This window comes from Equus quagga, chromosome 6 (assembly GCF_021613505.1).
Source record: "Equus quagga isolate Etosha38 chromosome 6, UCLA_HA_Equagga_1.0, whole genome shotgun sequence".
NCBI lineage: Eukaryota > Metazoa > Chordata > Mammalia > Perissodactyla > Equidae > Equus > Equus quagga.
This window is the reverse complement of record NC_060272.1, coordinates 100,957,550-100,979,105: the sequence shown is the minus strand read 5'-3', so window position 1 is coordinate 100,979,105 and position 21,556 is coordinate 100,957,550. Positions and strand designations below refer to the sequence as shown.

Sequence of the window (21,556 nt, the reverse complement as noted above, 5' to 3'; positions counted from 1 at the left end):
TAGTGAATGAATGAATAGGAAAACTTGACACAGACAGGCTTTTGTTTAAAATTGAAAAAAAAAAACCCTCCCTTTTCTGAATTGTTTAGGAATTGATCTAATCTAAATTTAAAATGTGTAATTCTGAGCTTTTGAAATATCCTTCATTCCTTTATAACATTAATTCATAGCTTCATTTTAGTTGGCTCCTATTGATAAAGGAAGCTTATAACCTTTTGATGATTGTTTCCAGCAATTACATGGAGCAGTACTCAATTACTCCTTTGTCTAGAAGAGTGAACGAAAGTCCCCCGAAATACAGAGACAGAGGTTGGCTCGCTCCATCCTGAGTTCTTTATCAGTGGAAGAGTAGGTTGCTTGTGGTGGAAAGTCCCATTTTGTTGTTAACCATTTTTGATCATAAAACATTCATTCTACAGCAGAGTGCAAGTTAATAAATATTAATGCTTTGTTGAAAGAGGCTTAGCAGAAAGACTTTATTCTGTTCTTAAAGTGCCTCTGCATTGTGCTTTTGGACAAAAGAAAATGCTTGAGTTACTGTTCTCTTTTCTAACAGCAGGTCTCCCAAGGCTCCATGCCAAGAAGGAGGAAGACCCAAAGCACTTCTGCGAGAGGCAGGGGCAGTGGATTTTCTAGAGGTTAAACTATGCGTGATAGTGAACCCCAGACACTCCTTCTACGTGAGATATGAGGACACGCTTTCTAATTCCTGGGAAGGTAATTAAAGACCATCAGTGAAAACGACAGTTTCAAATGGATAAAGGAGTGAACATGATTCTGGTTCAAGCTAATGTACTCACCACAATCTGAGAAAAAAAGAACCTAATTAAATCATCTGATTCTATCCTACATATCTGTTTCCTCCAGCACAGGATTCTAAAGACATTGATGCTTCAGTCTTCTGAGTTTTGACCTTCTTTTCTTGTGAATCATGGCGCACCAGCTCTTTGGGAAGACTGTGCATTTGAATCTGTCATGGCCAGAGGGTCAAGTTTACCAAATTACACATTAATTTCACTTTCTTCGTCTTACTGCTCCCCATTTCTTTTGATCTTATGTGAAGGTAAGTTAAAGGTGGTCATATTTTGGCAGGCATTTTGTCTCCTGATTAATAGAAGATATAAATCTGAAAAAATAAGTAAAATGTCCCAATTTATTTTCCAGTCATAATTGGAGGAAGATATGCTGAATCTTGGGACAATCCTGGGTGTACAAGCCACGGAAATCTATTTGAATCCTAGTTCTGCCGATGGCTGTGTGAACCCGAGTCTCAGATTTTTAATGTGTAAAAGGGAAATGATAAAATCACTTACCTCATGGGAGTTAGATGAGATTATATGTGCAAAGTGCCTGGCCCCATGCCTGGCTCATAGCAGGCAATCTACAAATGTGAATTCTTTTCAAGCTCTCCTTTATTTTACCAACTGTAAACTCATTTTCCAATTGCAAACTAGGACCAAAATGAAATGATAGGGGACAAATCATTGACTTTTGTTTTATACAAGAGGTTTAAATCAATCAATTTAAGTAAAGAAAAAAATTAGCATCAGTTGGCAAAATATGCAAAGTGTCTTTTCTTTGCCACATCCTCCCAGGCCATTTAAGAGGGTGATGCTCTGGAACTCCTGGTTGATTAACTGCAAAGTTGGAAATAACTTCCCAAATACTTTAGAGAAATACTAAGCTTGCCTAAAAAATCCACCTAATACTCTTCATTACAAACATATCAGCAGCCTATTTTTGTTTGAGTTACAATTTGCATATCTACAAAAGATTTGCTGATCCTCCTGTTGTTTTTCAAATAGAAAAAAATAATGTCTTTGTATCACATGAATACAAATGAATTTTTCTCTCTGACAAAATTTTGGAGGTAATGCATCCACTTTCATTGTTAAGAGCTCATAAAAAGAAGACGTTTTTGGAAATGTGTGTGTGTGTGTGTGCACGCACGAGTGCACACATAGTAAGAACACTTGTGACATGTCCATGACTTGGAGATATATTAGATTACTCTAGCACGCTTCTCAGGCAGTGTTTCCTGGGAGAATCAAGCCCTGTGCCCTGCAGCATCCATTGTATGTAATGTTTCACCTTCGCTCCTAAGAATATCGGATGGGCCAGGTTAGGTACCATCCTTGAGAGAACTGAGAAGATTCTGTGAATATTAAAAAAAATTTTCTGTGTTTTGTAGTTCGGATGAGGAATCTGGGTTGAGAAAGGCTGAATGGTGTCTGAAAGACCTACATATCAAGTGCTCTTTCATAATGGTAAATAATATCTATACCTAAAAGGGAAATTTGCGTAGAAGTGGATTTTGGATACTTAGTACTCTTTAGGGATCATGGGCCAGAATGCCTCTGAGTAATGACATTTTGCCTCTCTTTCTTTTCCCTCAAGAGTGGATGACAGAATTCTTCACTCGTTAATCCATTGTACACAACTTTGTATTGGCTGATTGGTAAAATTTTGGTTCCAAGGCCTCTGCATACCTTGACTCTGAAACAAAGAGGCAATGAAGTGGGGGCTGTTTAAGGAGTTAATGGAGGTGAAGGCCCTTTATATAAGATATTTGTAGGGTCATTATCACTGTCAGGAGGGGACTGATCCAGAGACACTGTAGAAAATCTGAACATCCTTCACATGCTGGCACCAGAGCTCGGCATTTATTTTCCCTAGATGGGCTTAAATCAGTCATCTGGGAGTTGAGCTAAGACACCTGTTGAGTTTTCCTAGCTATTTTCATGCATGTTCCGGCTCCCCCAGTAGTACACACTGGGAAGTCAGGAGACGGGGGTTCTAGTTCTAGTTCCTGCAGTTACTAATTCGTGACCTTGGGAAAGTCTTTGAATTCGTTCATTCATTTACTCACTCATTAAAAATTTCTTGAGGAAATGTATGTCATAAGTATTAGCTAGGTTGAGGAGACATATAATCTCTCATCTAGGTAATATCTCACAATAAATGTTCAAAATATATTGGAAGAAACGTTTTGGATGATACTCTTTGGTCTCATATATAAGGTAGAGGACTTTAAATTTCTAAAGGCTTTCTACCTCTAAAATTGAGTCTGGACAACCCATGTTAAAAAGTACATTTGCCTTCTCTAAGTTAGTTCAGAACAATGACCTTCCGTGTGTGTTGGCTACAAAAAATGTAGTTTGCTCATGTCCTGGGGTCTCTTCCATTTTGTGGTGCTTTCTACAATGCAAGGGCAGTTTGGTTATCTGTGACTCCTTTCCTGAACAGAACTGAATTGAGCTAAATCAGGTTTTTGAGTCACCAATCACAGTCCTCTGCAATCACAGATCTTATTATCTGGTGAGGTGTGTAGCGACCTGCCCCAGGCAAGTAGCAGGGTAGAGGGTGTGTGGCCCACTGAGTCATCCTTTCCCCCCTAATAGCACTGTGATTATAATTTAGGCAGGAAGAAAATTAGCATCCATTGACCACTTATTGTATACCAGGTACTGTGATAGACACTTTCACATGGATTAATCCATTTCATGCTTATTTTACAGGCGAAACTGTGGAGGCTCAGAGAAGTGAAGTGTCTTGGTCAGATTTGCCCCACTAACCACACTCTTTCGTCTAAACCACATGTTGATCTTAAATTCCTTTACAGGTCAGGAGACACTTAGAGGGAAGACAGGGGACACAGCGTGATTTTAAATTTGTAAAGGATATTATGGTCGGTTTTGCTGCTGGACATTTTTGCCAGTGGCTCAGCTGGGCATTAAAATTCTTCTGACAACTGATCAAATTATTTCCAGATGAGTCCACTAGAACTGTATAGTCTACAGGGATCAGGAAAGGCACCAGCAGGCAGCAAAATGGGGTTTGTGCTTTGGAGAGAGAAACAAAAGGAGTGTCAAGGTTCTTGTAGGATCAGGCATGTGTTTCTAGGAGGAAGGAGGGGATACCACTGAGAAGTAGGAAGCAACCTCTGTGTCTGCGATAAAGGAACATGGGGACGGAGAGAATGAAATGAAAAAAAGAAAAAAAAGAAAAAAGAAAGGCTCTGTGTGTCCTCATAATCACAGCGAGGCCTGAGCTGCTGGAGACGCTGGCTTACTTCCTATTCTGGCAGCTCAGCTGTAAGTCTAGGTATAAAGCAGGGTCATGTTGAAACCCAAATGCTGCCTCTCAGTTCAGCAATCCAAACAAGAAACCCCCAAACCCAGGGATCCATCTTCAAAGATGCCCAGATACTCTAGCTGCATGAATCCCACTAAAATCCATGGCAGGAACAATGACATCTTTCTGCAGCACTTTGAAAATGTGCCCCTCAACTCGTGGGCTTGCAGAGAGCTGCCCTGTCCTCATTTCAGGCTTTCCACTCCAATACCTTCACCTCTCTTTGCCCTGTCCTCAGGGGAACCGTGTGCCATTCAGACACAGGGCCTGCTGGCAGTGGAAGAAGGCCCTTGAGCTCTGAAGGGGGTTACTTGCTTTAGAAACCACCACATATCAGTGGGGTGATTTTAAAAAATGTTCAGAAATTCTTTGAAAATCTTCACTTAGTCTGGGCTGGATTCAGTGATTCCCTTCTAAGAAGTAGAATAAAACAGAAGTGATGGTTTGTGACTTCCAAAACTAGGTCATAAGAGGGCTCCTCTTAGCTCTCTCTTGGATCCCTTACTTGGGGGGAAGCCAGCTGCCATGTTAATAAAGCAACATTCTGGAGAGATCTATGGTGAGGAACTCCTACCAACAGCCATGTGAGCGAGTCATCTTGGAAGAGGGGATAGTAGCCCCATTCAATCCTTCAGTGATGCAGCCCTAAATGACATCTTGACTGTGACCTTAAGAGAAACCCCAAGTCAGAACCACCCAGATAAGTCCCTCACGAATTCCTTACCCACAAAAATTGTGAGACAAAAAATGGTGTTTTAAGACATTAAGTTTGCAGGTAATTTGTTACACAGTGATAGATAACTAATGCAATTGTGTATTATTATCTTCTTTGAGACTTCAAATGTATTTTCTCCGCTTTATTCTGGATTCTCCGATACATCATAATTTCACGACCTCTAGCCCCCGCTGGGGCTCCGTGCTGCCTGGCGTTCCTCCCTTGGGCTCTAATCAGTTCTGGTTCCTGTTGTCCACTGGGCCTATGACTGCCATCCTCCACTTTCCCCATATGTCAGATCCTAACACCTTCCTTCCTTATTCGGCAGATCATCTGACTCCAGCGCCTACACACTTGCCAGGTTATTTACCCTCTGTGTCTCAGTGTCTCCATATGTAAAGGGAGATTAATAATGATTATTACCATCTCATTGGGGTATTGTAAGCTTTAAATGAGATATAAGCACATGGAACAATGCACATATGAACTCAAATAAATGATAGCTGCTCTTATTATGGAGAAGTAGTTTTGCATATTAGGTAAGGGTATGGTCTTGGCAGGTGAATGGCCTAGGTTTAAATTCCAGCTACACGATTTATTGGTCATGTAACACTGGGCAAGTTACTTCATCTCTTTGTGTTTAGTTTTGCCATCAGTAAAATGGGAAGGATGATAGTGACACTACAAATAGCAACTTTTGAGTGCCATTATGAGAATTAAATGACTACCTGTGTAAAGTGCTTAGATGGGTGCTGATACTTATTAGCCTCTACAAAAGTGTTGATATTATTACCATTATTCTTTCATTTCAGTGATAAATGATAAACCTTCAGGCTAAACCTCAACAGCCCACCACCAACTCTTTGCATACATATTCTTTCCTCTTTTCCTTCAGTTACAAGGGTTCGGATGGCTAATCTCCCCTTTAGTTCTGAACCCCATAACCTAGAGCCACTCTAGGACTTATTCCATCAGTTATCTCCTCTCTATCCCAGTCTCGCTTTCTACCATAAACATATAGACAAACTCAAGTCTCTTCCATCTTGAAGAAAAAAACCCCCCAACTTATAGCTCTTTTCCGTTACTCATATCCCTTCTCCTCGTCACAGCCAAACCTCTAAGAGAGTAGTTGCTACTTGCTACTCTTGCTGGAAGTATCTCTACTTCTTCATTTCTCCCTCTTCAACCTATTGAAATGTGGCTGCCCCTTCATCATTGTTCTAAAACAGCTTTGACCAGTGATGCCAGTGATGTGTGTCTTGAAGTCCTTACCTTCCTGAGCCTCTCAGTTGAACTTGGCACTGCCCTTCACTCCATCCTTCTGAAGCAGTACCTTCCCTTGGCTTCCACAATACTCTCGGGTTTTGCTCCTCCCTCTCTGCCCTTCTTTTGGTCTCCTTTGCAGGCTGCTTTTCCTCTGCTCAACCACTAAATATTGGAGAGCATCAGGATCCAGGTGGAGGCCCTCCTTTTCCTCACTCTACACACTCTCCCTTGGCAATCCCATCGACCACAATGGCTTTAATTGTCATCTATCTGCAGATGCCTTCCAAATCAAAGTGTGTAGCCAGATCTTGTTCCTGAGCTTCCACCTCAGATACTCACTGCCCTGATGGACACTTTCACGTGATATTTCAAGGGAACTTTGAAATCAACATGTCGAAATCCACACTCGAGACTGTCTTCACCAAAAATGCATTCCCTGTGTTCTTGAATATAGCCCAGACGCTGAGTGTGGTCCAGTTTTAGCTAGCATTGGCTCCTATATGACTGACAGCCTTGGGTGGGTCTCCTTGTCTCTGAACTTCTCCTCTCACATTCTCTGCATAGATCTTATCTAACCTAGTCATAGAAATACAATAAACTCCATGCAAGGACCACTACTGGGAAGTTTGCTGAGCTTACAAGATGAAGTCATATTTAGCTTGCTTCAGAAATAAGTGACAAATATGCTGAGTTGACAACTACACCAGAATTATTCATCAAATGTGTTATTAAACATGATTTTTCTTGGCTTGAAATAGAAAAATGGCATCAAAAAACACTTTCCAATTAAGTATAAGAACTCTTAAAGATTACAAAATTCTGAGAATATAGGTATAGTTTAGGGAAAATAGAAGATATCATTGAATGTCAAGGTAATTTAATAACCACATATGATGATGTGTTGGAAATCTACCCAAAGACAATTTTCATCCTCAAGTTAAAATGAAAAGTGCTTTTTCTTGTGATTGTATCTGGATTTTTAATTTGGCATGTGTTTTGTTAATCTAGATCTGGGAAAAGATAAATTATAAAGGCTTCAGACACTGTTCAATTACCTGAGACACTTCTGGTCAGATTATTTTCTAAAGTAATGAGTCTAAGTCTAAAATGAGTCATATGAAAATTATAATTCATTGGAAGCTCTTTCTTAACTTTACAGTGATCATACGTTCATAATCATCTACCCAGATTGAGATTCTCTAGGGACAAAGAAAAGGCTCTGTTTACTCTCATTGAGTCTATTTTTGTGTCCAATTTACAGGCATAAGATGTTTGCCAATATGTCAATTAACAATCAAAACAATATCATTAAATATTTTCATATATTACTTGGCATACTACTAGTTAAGAGTATGGGCTTTGGAGCCAGTGGATCTTGGTTCTAATCCTTAGTTAGTTTCCTTACAGGATAATATGCACCTCATAAGGCTAATGTATGAAATCACAGAGAGCTTCCTCAAATAAGAGCTTAATAAATTATAATTATTATTATGATTATGCTCGTAGAAGTTATATGAAGGTAGACAGAGCAAGTGTTTTTATAGTGCACTTAGAGATGAAGAAATCAAGTCTTATAGAGCTTAAGGACATGTCAATGCCTGGTGTTCATGTTAGTGGTGAACAAGAAAAAAGAAAACAATTTAATCCCTTTTTTTTGGTGAGGAAGATTGGCCTTGAGTTAACATCTGTTCCCAATATTCCTCTTTTCACTTGAGGCAGATTGTTGCTGAGCTAACATCTGTGCTGATCTTCCTCTATTTTGTACGTGGGATGCCGTCACAGTATGGCTTGATGAGCGGTGTATAGGTTTGCACCTGGGATCCAAATCTGTGAACCCTGGGCCGCCAAAGCAGAGGGTGTGAACTTAACCACTACGCCATTGTGCTGGCCTCCACTTTTAATCCCTATTTTTGAGGAGTTTTTAATTAAGTTGGGGAAGAAGATGATTGTGAGAGAATGAGAATCAAGGATATGACATGATGGGTGAAGTTAGGGAAGACATCTTGGTGGAAGTGAGCCTTGAGCTCAGTTTGACTGAAATGTAGGATTATGGTTGTGATAGAAGAAAGAGGCAGTAGGAATAATATAGAGAAAACATCGAGGTGGGGTTAACCTCAGTAGCTGAACAATATTCATTTTCATGTCTAACGGCAGTACAAAAAATTATTACCATCTCAGTATTCATAGCATTATTCCTCATCAAAGTTTGTTGGTTTGATCCACTAATTGAAAGGTTTGGTTAAACAGAGTGGAAGACATTTAAATTTAAAGAATCAAGCCTAGTTCTATCACTCAGTTGAGTGGATCATGCATCTTTCGAAGGGGTTAAAGGAAGACCTGTTCTCATTCCACACTTCTTTGCCCCCATCCCCAATGTGTAGAAGCTTTACCATCCACCTCCCACCTTGCATTGCTACATAAGAAAATAGTTTTACTTCAGATGCTTGGTTAAAAAATGCCCCCACTATAGTCACTATAGCATGATCAAGCTTGGGAATATGAGTAGAGAGGATGTCGTGGTAAAACTGTGAACTAGATAAGATTTATCATTATATTTTTTTCCATAACTGTTTATTTTCCCTGTAGACTAAATGTCATCATGCCCAGTCCATCTTCATCAGCATTTACTAAGCACCTACTTCTTTGTGTGAGGCTCTAAATGGAGCTCTGAGGATTCCAAGATGCATGCCCTGTATCTTTCAAGTCTAACTAAGAGATAAGACTTGAGGGGAGGTACATGCTTTAGAATATCTGGAAGCAGACCCAAGGGCAAGCTAATCTTTCTTCTTTATCTTTAGAACCAGTATTTGCCTTTACAGCGCCATGCCAAAGGGATATTCAAATTCTAAGATGAATAGCAACTGCTGTGTCTACTACGTCTATCAAGAAACTAACTCTAGCAGTCCTTCAATATTCAGCTTCTAGAAGTGTTTATCTGAGAGCCAGCCCCACAGAAATAAAACAATCTATATTTTCTATCAGTTTGGAAATAAATCTACTATTATGAAATATCTGGCATAAGAAATGGAGTCTTTCTTTTATCCTTATATTTTTACTAATTTCAAGTAAATTTCCTAATTTCCCTTGACATTTACTTTGTGCCATTTCAACTTTATTCCAGCATACAGACATAGACTTGACCAAAAATGCAGCAATTCTATTTTTTCAAATGATTGCATTTTGATAGAATTCTGAAGTGGTAAAGATTTTTAATAATTTGTTAGTTTTTTTCTCTGCTACCTGATGCCTGATGCTAAAAGCTTTATTTTTTGATGTTTATTACCTGTCAGTTTGATTATATCAAATGGAAGAAAAAGGATAAAAGGCACTAAACACTAAGCTAGCTATGAAAATTGTTATAAGTGCTTAAGAAGTTTACGAGACAATACTTCTTTCTACTTTGATGATTTTTAGGGGGATTTTCACCAGTGACCACCAATATTTTATTCAAATACTTCTTTTTTTTTGGTGAGGAAGATTGTCATTGAGCCAACATCTATGCCAGGCTTCCTCTATTTTGTATGTGGGATTGTGGAATGCTGCCACAGCATGGCTTGATGAGTGGTTTGTAGGTCCGCGCCTGGGATCTGAACCCGCAAACCCCAGGCGACCAAAGTGGAGCACATGAACCCAACCACTATGCCACCAGAACGGCCCCCACAAATACTTCTTTTTATGACAACCTAGCATCATATCCCTTTTTAATTATCACATTAGGATAGTAAACACGTATAAAAATTTCCCTCAAATCATGCCATAAGTCCTGTACATCAAAAACAGCACTTCTGCTCCAAATAATTTAGAACTTGAAAAACAAACTCTATTACTATACAAGAGCCTGAAAAATCCTATGTGTATGATAATTCTCCAATTTGGGGAGAAAAATGTTCCAGAGTGGTCAAAATTCAATAAATCTTGGTCAAAGATTTACTAAAAAACTAAAATACAATTTTCCTGTGCTCTCTACAACCTGCCAATTTCCTGTCCTTTTCTCGATGGTCTCTGCAGGTTCCCTTCAATCTTTGTGAGCCATGGTTTGCTTTTATTACACCCCTGTGAGCAGGGACCATGAATGCACACATTTTACTGAACATATGCGTGGCTTTTTCTGCCCTCTGTGCTGGGATCAAGACTATTTTTCCATTGGGAAGTCAGACAATGTAACTAAGTCCCACTGGCACAGGCGCACATAAGTTCCTATTGGCATACAACTGGGAAGAAATATGGGGAGGAAGGAAAGGAGAGTGAAAAAGGGGAGCATCAGAGGAGGTGACATCAGAGAAAAAAAGGGCAGAATTAGAGCAAAATGAATCAGGGGTGATCCTTCCAACTCAACAAGGCAAGTCAATGTAACATTAGTATTGTCTTTCTGTACTCATGGGGGATTTACAGGAGGAACAAACAAAATGACACAGAAAGGCAGAATTCTCTGTAAACGTTTAGGCAACTGACGTAATTATTTGGTTCCTCTATCTTGAATACAGAAATAATCAGCTTCCATTTATTCATAGTTCATCCGAATGTGAAAGTTCCAAAGTGGTTTGTCCCCCACAAAATTGGATAGTAATAACTCAGGTTTACAATAGAGATCCTGAAGCTGTGACCATTTAAAAACGACTTGTGAATCATCGCAGCATTTTAAATAGTTAATCCACTTGTTAATAAAATGCACCATTAAATGCTTTTGGTATTAGGGGCACTTTAGCATATTCTCAGTCTTTAATAAATATATTTGTTCTAGTTCACAATCAACATACACTTAAAAGCTAACTTGGAATCCAAGGCAAGCATTAACCCAGGTATATTCCATCAAAGACTAGTACCAGATACTCTGAAAAAATTAGTAATGCTTATTTTTCCAGTCAGTTCTGCCTACATAACACTTTGGGAATTGCTACTTGAGATATTCAATTTGTGTGTGATATAAAACAGCTGGTAAATTTTAGTTAAGAGACTATTACTCTGCTAAAACTAATATCTCCTTCCTCACCCTACGTATTCTGAGTAAATGAGAGTTTCTGTATGTAATTTGGTAGTATTGATATGGACACTTCTTATCACTTAAAATAAGAGTTCTGAAGGATTTACAGAATGTTTACTGCATTTCATGATATTCGATGTTTTTATTCACAGTATTTTGCATTGCATGTTGAGAAACTGCATATATTGTGTTGCATTGAAATAAGATGGTTTCACTGTACTGCAACACAATAGAAGAAGCAGTTAAAGACTAGTTAATTCTCAACCTCTTTGATTTTTTTTCTTTTTTGATTTTATGGGTCAGACAGACCTCAGGGTACTTGGACAAAACTACTTAGCATATTTGTTATACTCTATGGCAGACCTTGACTGGGAAGGGAGACTATGTTGATCTGATGTAGAGAAGCAATGATAATTAATTGCTAAAATTACTGAGGAAAAAAGAAGTGAGTAAAGTATGACAACTATAAATCTTATCAATGGCATTTTGAGAAGTGTTTTATAAGGGAAAAATTCTGGTGATTAATAGGAGAGAAAGCCGTCTGAGGGAGGTTGGGAATGAGCTGCATGTGGTTTAAGACAAAAAGGAGACCCCTGGAAGGAACAGAAATAAGATGATGACTCAGAAAAGATAAGACCGAGGTCTCCCTGGCAAAATTGTTGATTGATAGGTCAGTGTGTGGCTCTGGCCATCAGAATAGAAAAGAGAGGTTGATACTCTGCTGAGTTTGGTCAAGGGCTTCTGAGTAGTTCCAGGGTGTGAAATAAAGGACTCAGCTGTGCCTGCTCCTTGCCCAAGCGTTTACCAAAAGAAAGGCCAACCAGGGAAGCCACAGCCTGAGTGGAAAGAATTTGTCTCTGTAGCTTTCCTGAGCTGGGGGAAGGGCGCTCAAATAATAAAGGAGCTGGAGATCCTGGGCGGGAAGAGTCCCCATTTAATGTCTTGGTCAAGGAGTTCACATTGCTATATATTATGTGGTGTTAATTAATCTTCACCCACCTGTGCCAACAGGAAATGCAAGGTTTGATGGGTGAGGAAAGACCACCACTTGATTCAAACCAAGACAGTAGTTGGTAAATCTTATTTAGCACCCTTCTTGCTTGTAAGAATGACATTGGAGTTTTCATAGATAGACTTTGGAATATAACTAGTCTCCAAATAAATTCTTCCTAACACAAGTTTCATTTGGGGAGGTGGGGGCTAAAAGAGTACTATAATATGCATATTTTGAATTCTAATTTTATTCGACTCTTTTGATAGCAGCTCTATGAGAAGTCACACACAGGGGCAGCTCCCAGGACTTACGTCTCTTCCAATCAGGTCCTCCTGGTTTTCCACAATTCCCCAGGGGGCGATACCTATGGTACATATCTTCCCCCGAGACTTAGATGCGTGGTCCTTTAAGGCATCTCCAACGTGACGAATAACACCTAAAAGGAAAAAGACAAGTTTTAGTCTCACCTTTTAAAGCAATTACTTTCCATTGTTCTAAAGGAAATTGTGAAACTGTTTCTCCCAAGATTAAATGCATTGAATATGAAATGTTGACACATTTCTACATGAACTACGTGTGTTCAGGAGAGAACAGAAATTTTTGGCTTTACTGCTAGAGATATTTGCTAGACTTGTATATAAACTCTAGCAATGCATTTCTTATTCTAATTCATATTTTAAAAAAAGCATCCAGGAGCAGGCCTGGTGGTGTAGTGGTTAAGTTCGAGTGTTCCAGTTTGGTGGCCTGGGGTTCACTGGTTTTGATCCCAGGCGTGTCCTAGACATTGCTCATCAAGCCATGCTGCAGTGGTGTCCCTCATACACAATAGAGGAAGATTGGCACAGATGTTAGCTCATCGACAATCTTCCTGACCAAAAAAAAAAAAAAAAAAAAAAAAAATCCAATGTCTATAAAAAGAATACAAATTTTAACTTAGAGAATCTTTTTACTGTATATAAGCATAATGATGTGTTAGTGTGACTAAGAACCAATAGCATGATTGTATCCTATAAAAAGCACTATATATAATATTGCATTAATCCTACGCCACACTTTGTGAATAAGATAGGGTCATTCATATAGAGTAGTTACTAGCTCAGATTCTGTTAACCTTGATTTCTTCTTCCTATTTAAGGACAATTAGTATGGAAAGTCTATTTGTAAAGAAAATGTTGGCATATTCTGTGGAAAATTCATGTTAAAAATATGTAAATACACCTTTTTATCCTCATCATTCTAATATTTTCCTCTTCTGTCATGATGGCCTTCGCCATCCCCGTGGCCTTTCTCATCACAGTTAAAAAAATGAGAAAATTCAGTTTACAAGATGGTGGGGAACCTACCTCTTATCTTTCTATAAACCATTTGAAGAAGATGCAATGTCTAATTTTTAACCTGCCTCTCAAATGATTATTTTTATAGAAGATATAAAATATATTCTCTAAGAAAAGATATTTTTACTTATGAAAATTCCACCCATTTCTCAAGGAAAAATTCACACCTAATGCCATCTCCTAAATGAAAGCTGAGTTGCATTTGAATTTTTCTCCATTTGAATAGGATTGCAGTTTGCATCTCTTGAATAGCTCAATATGTCACGTAACATATTCTCCTGTGATTCATAATCATGTATGAGGATGTCTCCTCTCATCGTAAAATTCCTTGAGGGGATGGTTGGAGACTCAGAGTCTTACTCATCTCCTTGTGCCTCAGGGGGTAGCACAGAGCACAGGCTCAGAAACTAAGCGCTGGACTAAGCACACAAAACACACCAGGCAATGTAATCATGGGAGAGGACATACACATGTCAACAGCTCAGTTCTGAAATATTCATAAGGTCAAACAGAAAGAACCTCCTTTAGAAAAATCTAATAACCAAATAGTGTAAATAGCCACTAATCCATGTTGAGCTACACTGGGAGTGTTGAGAAGAATATCAATTCAGTTAGGATCTTCTCTATGGATCTTCTAAGTGAGAGTACTGGTAAAACAGAAACACATACAAGAGTAAAGTTGTGAATATTAGTGTTAAATTTTTTCCTATTAATACGCAAAACTCCTTTCGGGGCCAGTCCTGGACAAGCAGTTTAACCTCATGGTATGCCCCTCCATCTGTCACAATGCTCCCGTCATCTCTTACCTAATCTCAGTGTGCCACCATCAGGACCTATTTCTTGTAAAGTCTTTTGTGAATTTATGCTGTATATTATTGTTTTGATACTGAATACATGTCATAAAAGAAGAAAAACAGTAAACAATGTTCCAAGTTACCAGAAACAGAAGATAGGTAAGAATTTCTTTTGGACCTTTAGAAACCTGTGAGTTGGTCTCTACATGAGTTACAGGTTATGTCAGGAAAGCAAAAAACTGAACAATCACCAGGTCTGGTATCTCTGTCGTGAGCATCCTTGCGGCAAACATTTTGGCTGCATGACTAATTGGCTGTAAAGCAAATTTGCCATAAAAGATAACATAACTGGTTGATGGAACCAGTTATTGCTTATTTCTATTGACTTGATAGGAAATACAGTAGTAAAACTTCCTGGAAGTTTGAAATATGAGATTGTGAAGCCAGATTGCATATTATACTAGAAAATGATAACGTATCAGTTAGCAAATCCTTCGGTGAGCACAGTCATCTCTCAAGACCCCTCAAAACCTAAAGTCGACCAAGCTCTGGCGAATATAAAAAAGGAGGCTAGTCATTCACAACAGTCTGCGAGAGTATTATGGATTCTTTAGCTAATTTAGATACAACAGCTTGTTCTCTAAGCTCTCTTCACCAAATTTATCATGCAATATTAGAAGATGAGGCAAAAGAAGAATCAAGCTCCTACTCCTCCCCTCCCCCAAAGAAATGGTTATATAATTCCTGGTGAGTGTCATTTTCTTGAAAATGGTCCAGACTTTTTGCTAGTTGCTAGTGGAGAATCTGACGTTGTGGACAGCAATAACAGAATGGAGTAACTTTATCAGGACTTCTAAAATGGACCTGGGAGACCATTACGGAAGTGAGGCTAATGGATGCGCACCACGTCTCTGTGCAGATGGAATGTGCCTTTCTGAACTCTGCCTCACTGTCGTTCCCTTGACCTTCCTTGAAGAAAAGGAAAAAATGCTTACACCTATAGAAGAATGCTTACTCCCGTAGATAAGAAGCTTTTTTGCCTTAGAGATGGCCTTTGCAACCAATCACGGGTAGCCAAGGAATGAGGTTTGTTGCCAGGACTGATCATGCGTCTCGGCAAAACAACCTGTGTGAGGACTCTCTTTCTGCCTTTATAAACCCTTAGCTTCTTTATCTTCTCCAGAGCACATTTTGGGTTTCTGCCTAAATCTGTGTCTCCCGAATTGCAATTCTCAATGCCAAAATAAACACCTATTGTTTAAGTTGCAGTGACTTTCCTCGGTTGACAGAATTTTGGGATTTGGCACAGAGTCTGGCTTAGATAATTTGATGAAATATAAGGACTGGGCACGTGATGGAACATTTAGATGCAGTCCAGATATGTACTACATGTTCATTATGTCCTTTTTAATGTTCTTCTTTTATTTATTTTTATTTTCTCTTTTACAGCAAAATTACCTTATGGCCAATTAGGTATGTGGTGAAAATGTTTGCAGCAAAAATGCCTGTGGTTGAGCCAGCCCTGACGGCCTAGCAGTTAAATTTTGGCGTGCTCTGCTTTGGCAACCCAGGTTCAGTTCCCAGGTGCAGAACGACACCACTCATCTGTCAGCAGCCATGCTGTGGGGACAGCTCACATAGAAAAACTAGAAGAACTTACAACTATACACAGCTATGTACTGTGGCTTTAGGGGGGAAAAACAAGGAAGAAAAAGGAGGAAGATTGGCAACAGATATTAGCATAGGGTGAATCTTCCCCTGCAAAAAACAGGACTACTGAATTCCCTGTAGGGCACCTTAAAAAAAATGCTTGTGGCAAAGATGTCTGCAGCAAAAATGCTTATGGCAAAAGTACCCAGAACCATAATCACAGGCGCATGATGCCTGCTAAGCTGTGAGGGAAAGTTGACGCCTAAAGCCTGAACAGTCACTGAAAGAAAATTGCTCCGTAGATATTTGATTACTACAAAATAAACAGCGAAGAGCTGACTGAGCAGGTCACTCTACAATCGTGTCAGTTTACAGACTGAGTCAGGATTTAACCTAACAATGATGAGCATGGTCATCTGCAGAGTTCATGGCTGAAAGGTACCTATAGAGTCGTCTGCTGAATGTTCACAAATTCTAGGTATTGAGGAGAATTCTGAAGGCAAGTCTCACTCAGACATCATGTGAACCACAAAAAAGGGAATAAATAACCTTGAGATAACCTTTTATTTAAAACTAGTTGGTCTAGGGTTATGTTTAGAATGTCCCACTAACTTGAAATGTGTCCCCATGTGCAGACTTTGAGCCTTATGACAAGTTTGAATTAACTTACAGCAGCATTACTTGGGCACTTCCAATTGACACTTCTGACTCAGGCTGCGGAAATATGTCAACATGATTTACAGGCATCCCTTCCATTATCTGTTGTACATCAATAATGTTCTGCAGATAAGCACTTAACTATAAGTGAGTTTGTAACAATTGATTTGTCAGCCTGCCCGTATCACAATATAGAAACTCATCTGGCAGGTAGAAAAAACTGTGTGGAATGCAGAGTAGGGTGTGTCTTCTGTTGGTGCAGAGATGGATTTAATGAAATATTTTTAATGATAAACACATAATATTCTGGACTTCGCTTGTGACAATTTATGTCCCAGATGGAAAGAGCATTTTATAAAAATTAAAGCTATTTGCATTAAACTTAAAACCCCTTAAAGACAGAGGAAGAGCTTCCAATTTAGAGGAAAAGTTATTCCTTAAAAAATTATTGCATGCTTATTTGACAACTGGAGATATGGAAATCTCCTGTGAAATTCCATTAGTCACGTTTACAAATTCTGTACGGTCATGTATTAAATAGCCCAACCCGTTTCTTAGGTGTAAGTAATTCTTGGTTAAGAGGTAACAGTGCAGTTATCATGTAGGTAAAAGAGGGAGAGAGAATCAGCGAGAGGAGAAATAACCAGTGAGTGTGGACACGTGGGTAGGGAATGAGGTGGGGGAATATAAACGAATTCAACCTTGGGAGAAAATTATCTTAGTCACAACATTCTCCCGGCCATATGTTGTCTTTCTCTGTCCCGCTTCCAATTACCTGTGTTAACCCCTCCAGTGAATATCCACGCGCCAGTTGTCATGGCCGCTTTGATGAGACCTTTCCCGAAGACTTGCTTGAGCTTCGGCTGCAGTTCAAAGTTCTGCAGGCCCCCGTGGACAGAGATGAGAAGCTTGGGAAGCTCCAGCTGCCACTCCTTGGTCATCAGGTGTAGGAGGAGATCAGCTTTTGTATCGAAAGATACCCGCACATACTGGAAGAAGAACGGGCTTCGATCAGAGAGACAGGGCAGGGCTGCGCGCCACGGCTCGTCCTTAGTGACTGCAATGATGTGTGTAGTTACTTGAAGAGAGCGTCTCATAAGAAATCAGATTTTTTGAAATGGGCAAATCAACTGCTTTACTAAAAGAGCCTTCGTTAGACAAAGGGATTCATCATTTTTAAAGGTTTTCCCGAAATTGTGAATTACTACAAACTTGAACATTATTTAACTTTCTAAAATCAGCACAAGCACAACTTTTCCCAAAATGCGTTCTTTCTTAAGAGGAAATCATGTTTTATCAACCTTAACATTTGTGCAACAGTTCAAGTGTTTCTAATACGTTTAATATAAGTAATCCCTTTATACCAACTGGACCTAGATGTAACTGTTTCTGTGACTCTATTATTTCAAGAGGTTTTGAAAATTCTATAGTTCTACATAACGTAATGAGAATTTTAAAATAAGGTAACAGCTGATTATTTAAATCAATAATAACTACATACCAATTGTTTTATCTTTTAAAGAAAAGTGACAAAAGGCACGCCAATTATTCTTGTAGAATAGTTGAAAAAAATTAAAATATATAGCAGATATCAAGGTATTACCAGATAAAACCGGAAATAAAGTTGTGATAGGTATATATTAATGAAATGCCATAAATACATACAATGGTAAACATCTATATAACCATGTATATAGATACTCATTTAGGTCTCAGTTTAATTATGTAAAGATTTCAACTCTAGCTGGAAACAACTGAAATACTGGGCAAATCTATTTGTAAAGCTTTTGAAATGCGTTGCTGAGCTGGCATGAAAAGAGGGAATATGGAGATTCCTAAACAAAGTGGAAGCTGGATCCTTAGGAGGGTAGGAAGTGCGAAAGCAGGCTTTGGCCCTCAGAGTTTGTCCTAAATCCTGGAAGACCTTGAGCTTCTCCTTTAATGGCTTTATGTAGTATGGGGGGGGGGGGTCGAATGGGGGCCCCACATAAAGATGAGATACTTCAAAAGACTCCACTCTCAGGTGGAAAGAAGAAAAATAAGTCTGATGTACAGAGGAAGTGAACAAGGAAACTTGTCTGCCTCAACAGTGATTCTGAGTGGATAGGAAAAAAATTCTCCTCTGATGATTTATAAACAAAGGCGAGCCCTCACACAAGTTTTGGTCCACATTCACACTATTAGTGTGGTTTGAGAAACAGCAAATAGGGTATTTGATGCAAGTTCTGGTGGGGTAGTGGCTCCAGATAATGGGCAGAAGCAAATGCAGATCCTCTGTGGAGGAATGAGTCATCAACCCAGGTCTCAAAGAGTTCCTGGGGAAAATAAACATTTCATAGGCAAAATATAAAATCACAAATTACACCAGGAAATAAAGCAGCACGAAGGAGAACCAAAAGAAACAACAGGTAGCAGAGTAAGAGCCTCAAAGACGCTGAAATGCTCGGAGAATATAAAATGGCTACATTAAACATGTTAAAAAACATATATGAAAAGATTGAATATATGAGTAAGGAACAAGAGACTGTAAGGAAGGACCACATATATTTCTGAAAAAAATCAAAAGCAGAACCTCTAGAAATTAAAATGTAATAATTTAAATGAAAAATACAACAGATAAACTACAGATCAGACACACTAACAACAGACCCAGAGAAATAAACCAGATGCAACCTAGAAAGACAAAGCAATTGAAAACAGAAAAGAAAAAACTGATGACCTTAGAGGAGAGAATCAGAATCGTAGGTAGAAATAAAAGAGATACCAAGGAAGAGGAAATACTTGAATAGAGATTGGCTGGGAATTTCTCAGAATTATTGAAAGATACCAATTCTCAGATCTAGGAGGCTCAATGAATCCCAAGCGGGATAGATAAAAAGAAACCTCATCCGCAGATACCTCATAAAGAACACCAAAGGGAGGGAAAAAAATCCTTCAAAAGCAGCTAGAAAAAAAGGGCAGATCACCTACAAAGAAACAGTCAGCAGCCTGAAGATTACTCCTCAGCAGCAACAATGGAAGCTAGAAGCCAGTGTCTTCAACGTGCCAAGAGAAATTAGCTGTCCGTCTAGAATTCTATATTCAGCAAAAACATCTTTCCAAAATGAGAGCAAATTACAGACCTTTTCAGACTACCAAAACTGAATTTACCTCAAGCAGACTTCACCGAAGGAAATTTTAAAATATCTAGAGCAGCCAGAAGTTCCATGCTCCCAAATGGATGGTCTGGGATGCAAGAAAGAATGATAAACAAAGATCATTAGCAAGTATATGGTAAATCTAAAAGAGCATCGGCTGCAAAATATAAAAGGATAATAATGTCTAATTTAGAGTGGAAAGGGATAGAGCTAAAGCACTGGCTAACATAGTGTATAAATTGGGTGGTAGGAGTCAGAGTTAAAGCATTCTGAAGTCTATGTGTTGTGTGGGAGAGAAGAAAAAGGTGTTGATTAAGTTTGGAATTTGTTAAGTAATAATGTTGGAGTAGCATTACCACAAAAAGAATAGACCTGCATGTAATCATACAAACATATATTTTCAGATGCATAAACAAATAAGGTTATCCAGGAGATGACAATTTATTGCCATGTTTTCAGATCTGGGAGGCCCCACTGTTGTAAAAACCTCAAAATTTATATGTCAGTTCTTTTGTTAAAGTCTATTTTAAATGTATTTAACTGAAATGTGACGCAAAATGGACAAAATACACAAGTAGCTTGATAAAATAAACTGCCTCATCAAGAAATACCAAAGAGCGAAAATTTCCCACACACATATAGCAGAAATCCAAAGCAGTGCTGGAATCTAAGAAGTTCGTTCTATACTGATCTGATCTACCTAGCAAAAATCAGTTCCAGAATGGGAAGGGCAAAGGTTGGCAATTTTAGCTAAGTGCATCATAGCAATAGAATGCAACTAGAGCTTGCGATATGAGAAATGGTATATTTTGTACACAAACTCTCATGCAGAGGGGAAGAACTTTCCGATACCGATCAACAGAAAAGTTCAACAACAATGTGCACTTCTGTGCCATGCAAGGAGCCTCAGGGCAGGAGAGAGGGTATTGCATTCGTGGAAGCAAACACAAGAGTTTCTTAAATAAAAACTTCTTTATTGTTATATATATTATCTCATTGAGTGACTGCTTATCAGAAAAACATCTAGATAATGAATGCTATAAGATGAAAGAATAAAATGTTTTCTGTGCCTGTACACTGAGTCTATGCTACTTGAGCAGTTAAAATTTGGTGGCTCTGCTAGATTGAATTTGTGTCATTTTCACTAATTCCAGAAAGGGATATTTAGTGAAGAAACTAGAACTGGGATTCACAAGGCTTCCAGAATATACAAACCAAGAATGCTTAGTGTAAGAGATGGTAAGAAATTGCCTTTCAAGTTACTTCTCCTATTCATCAACTTTAATATGTTACTCTCTTATTCCTTCTAAAAAAACCCAGCTAAATAAGGACCCATATTCTTCTAAGGTGAGACGTAAATTACATTTTTCTTAAAGATAGAAAAACATCTAAAGATACTTTTAAAATTGAGCCCCTCTCAAGCTTAGATAGCAGTTCCTAACGTTTATGAAGGATCATAAAGATGTATTCCAATGATTAGAGAAGGCGCATATGAGAATGGTATGTTTTGAAAAACAGGAAAATTAGTTCTAATTGTGGTTTTTGGAACTTCAAGATGCCTAACAGCATCCCCACTTGTACATTTCATTTAGACAGGTAAATATGTGAGATCTTGCTTTATTTTGTATGTGGGATGCTGCCACAGCATGGCTTGATGAGTGGTGCGTAGGTCCATGCCTGGGATCCGAACCTGTGAACCCTGGGCTGCTGAAGAGGAGTGTGTGAACTTAACCACTATGCCACTGGGCCAGCCCCCCAAATGCATTTTTAGGAATAAGACTCCTTGGTAAATAATTCACTTTGAGGCTTCTAAAGTTATGTATACAGCTTACCGGTAAGAAACCAATTGATTGAACATGCGAGCAGCTCACTGGAAAATGACCAATGACTCTAT

The 21,556-nt window shown here is 38.8% G+C and overlaps 1 protein-coding gene across 1 annotated transcript in view; it reads right to left on the bottom strand.

The window, feature by feature from the left end:
• The window catches only part of TRPM3 (transient receptor potential cation channel subfamily M member 3), a 273,663-nt gene that overhangs the window by 229,637 nt on the left and 22,470 nt on the right, over window positions 1-21,556 (bottom strand). Inside the window, exons 5-6 of the mRNA XM_046663892.1 lie at window positions 17,301-17,514; window positions 12,402-12,526 (exon numbers count right to left, since the gene is read on the bottom strand). Coding sequence (XP_046519848.1) covers window positions 12,402-12,526; window positions 17,301-17,514 — 339 coding nt within the window. The remainder of the gene's footprint in view (window positions 1-12,401; window positions 12,527-17,300; window positions 17,515-21,556) is intronic.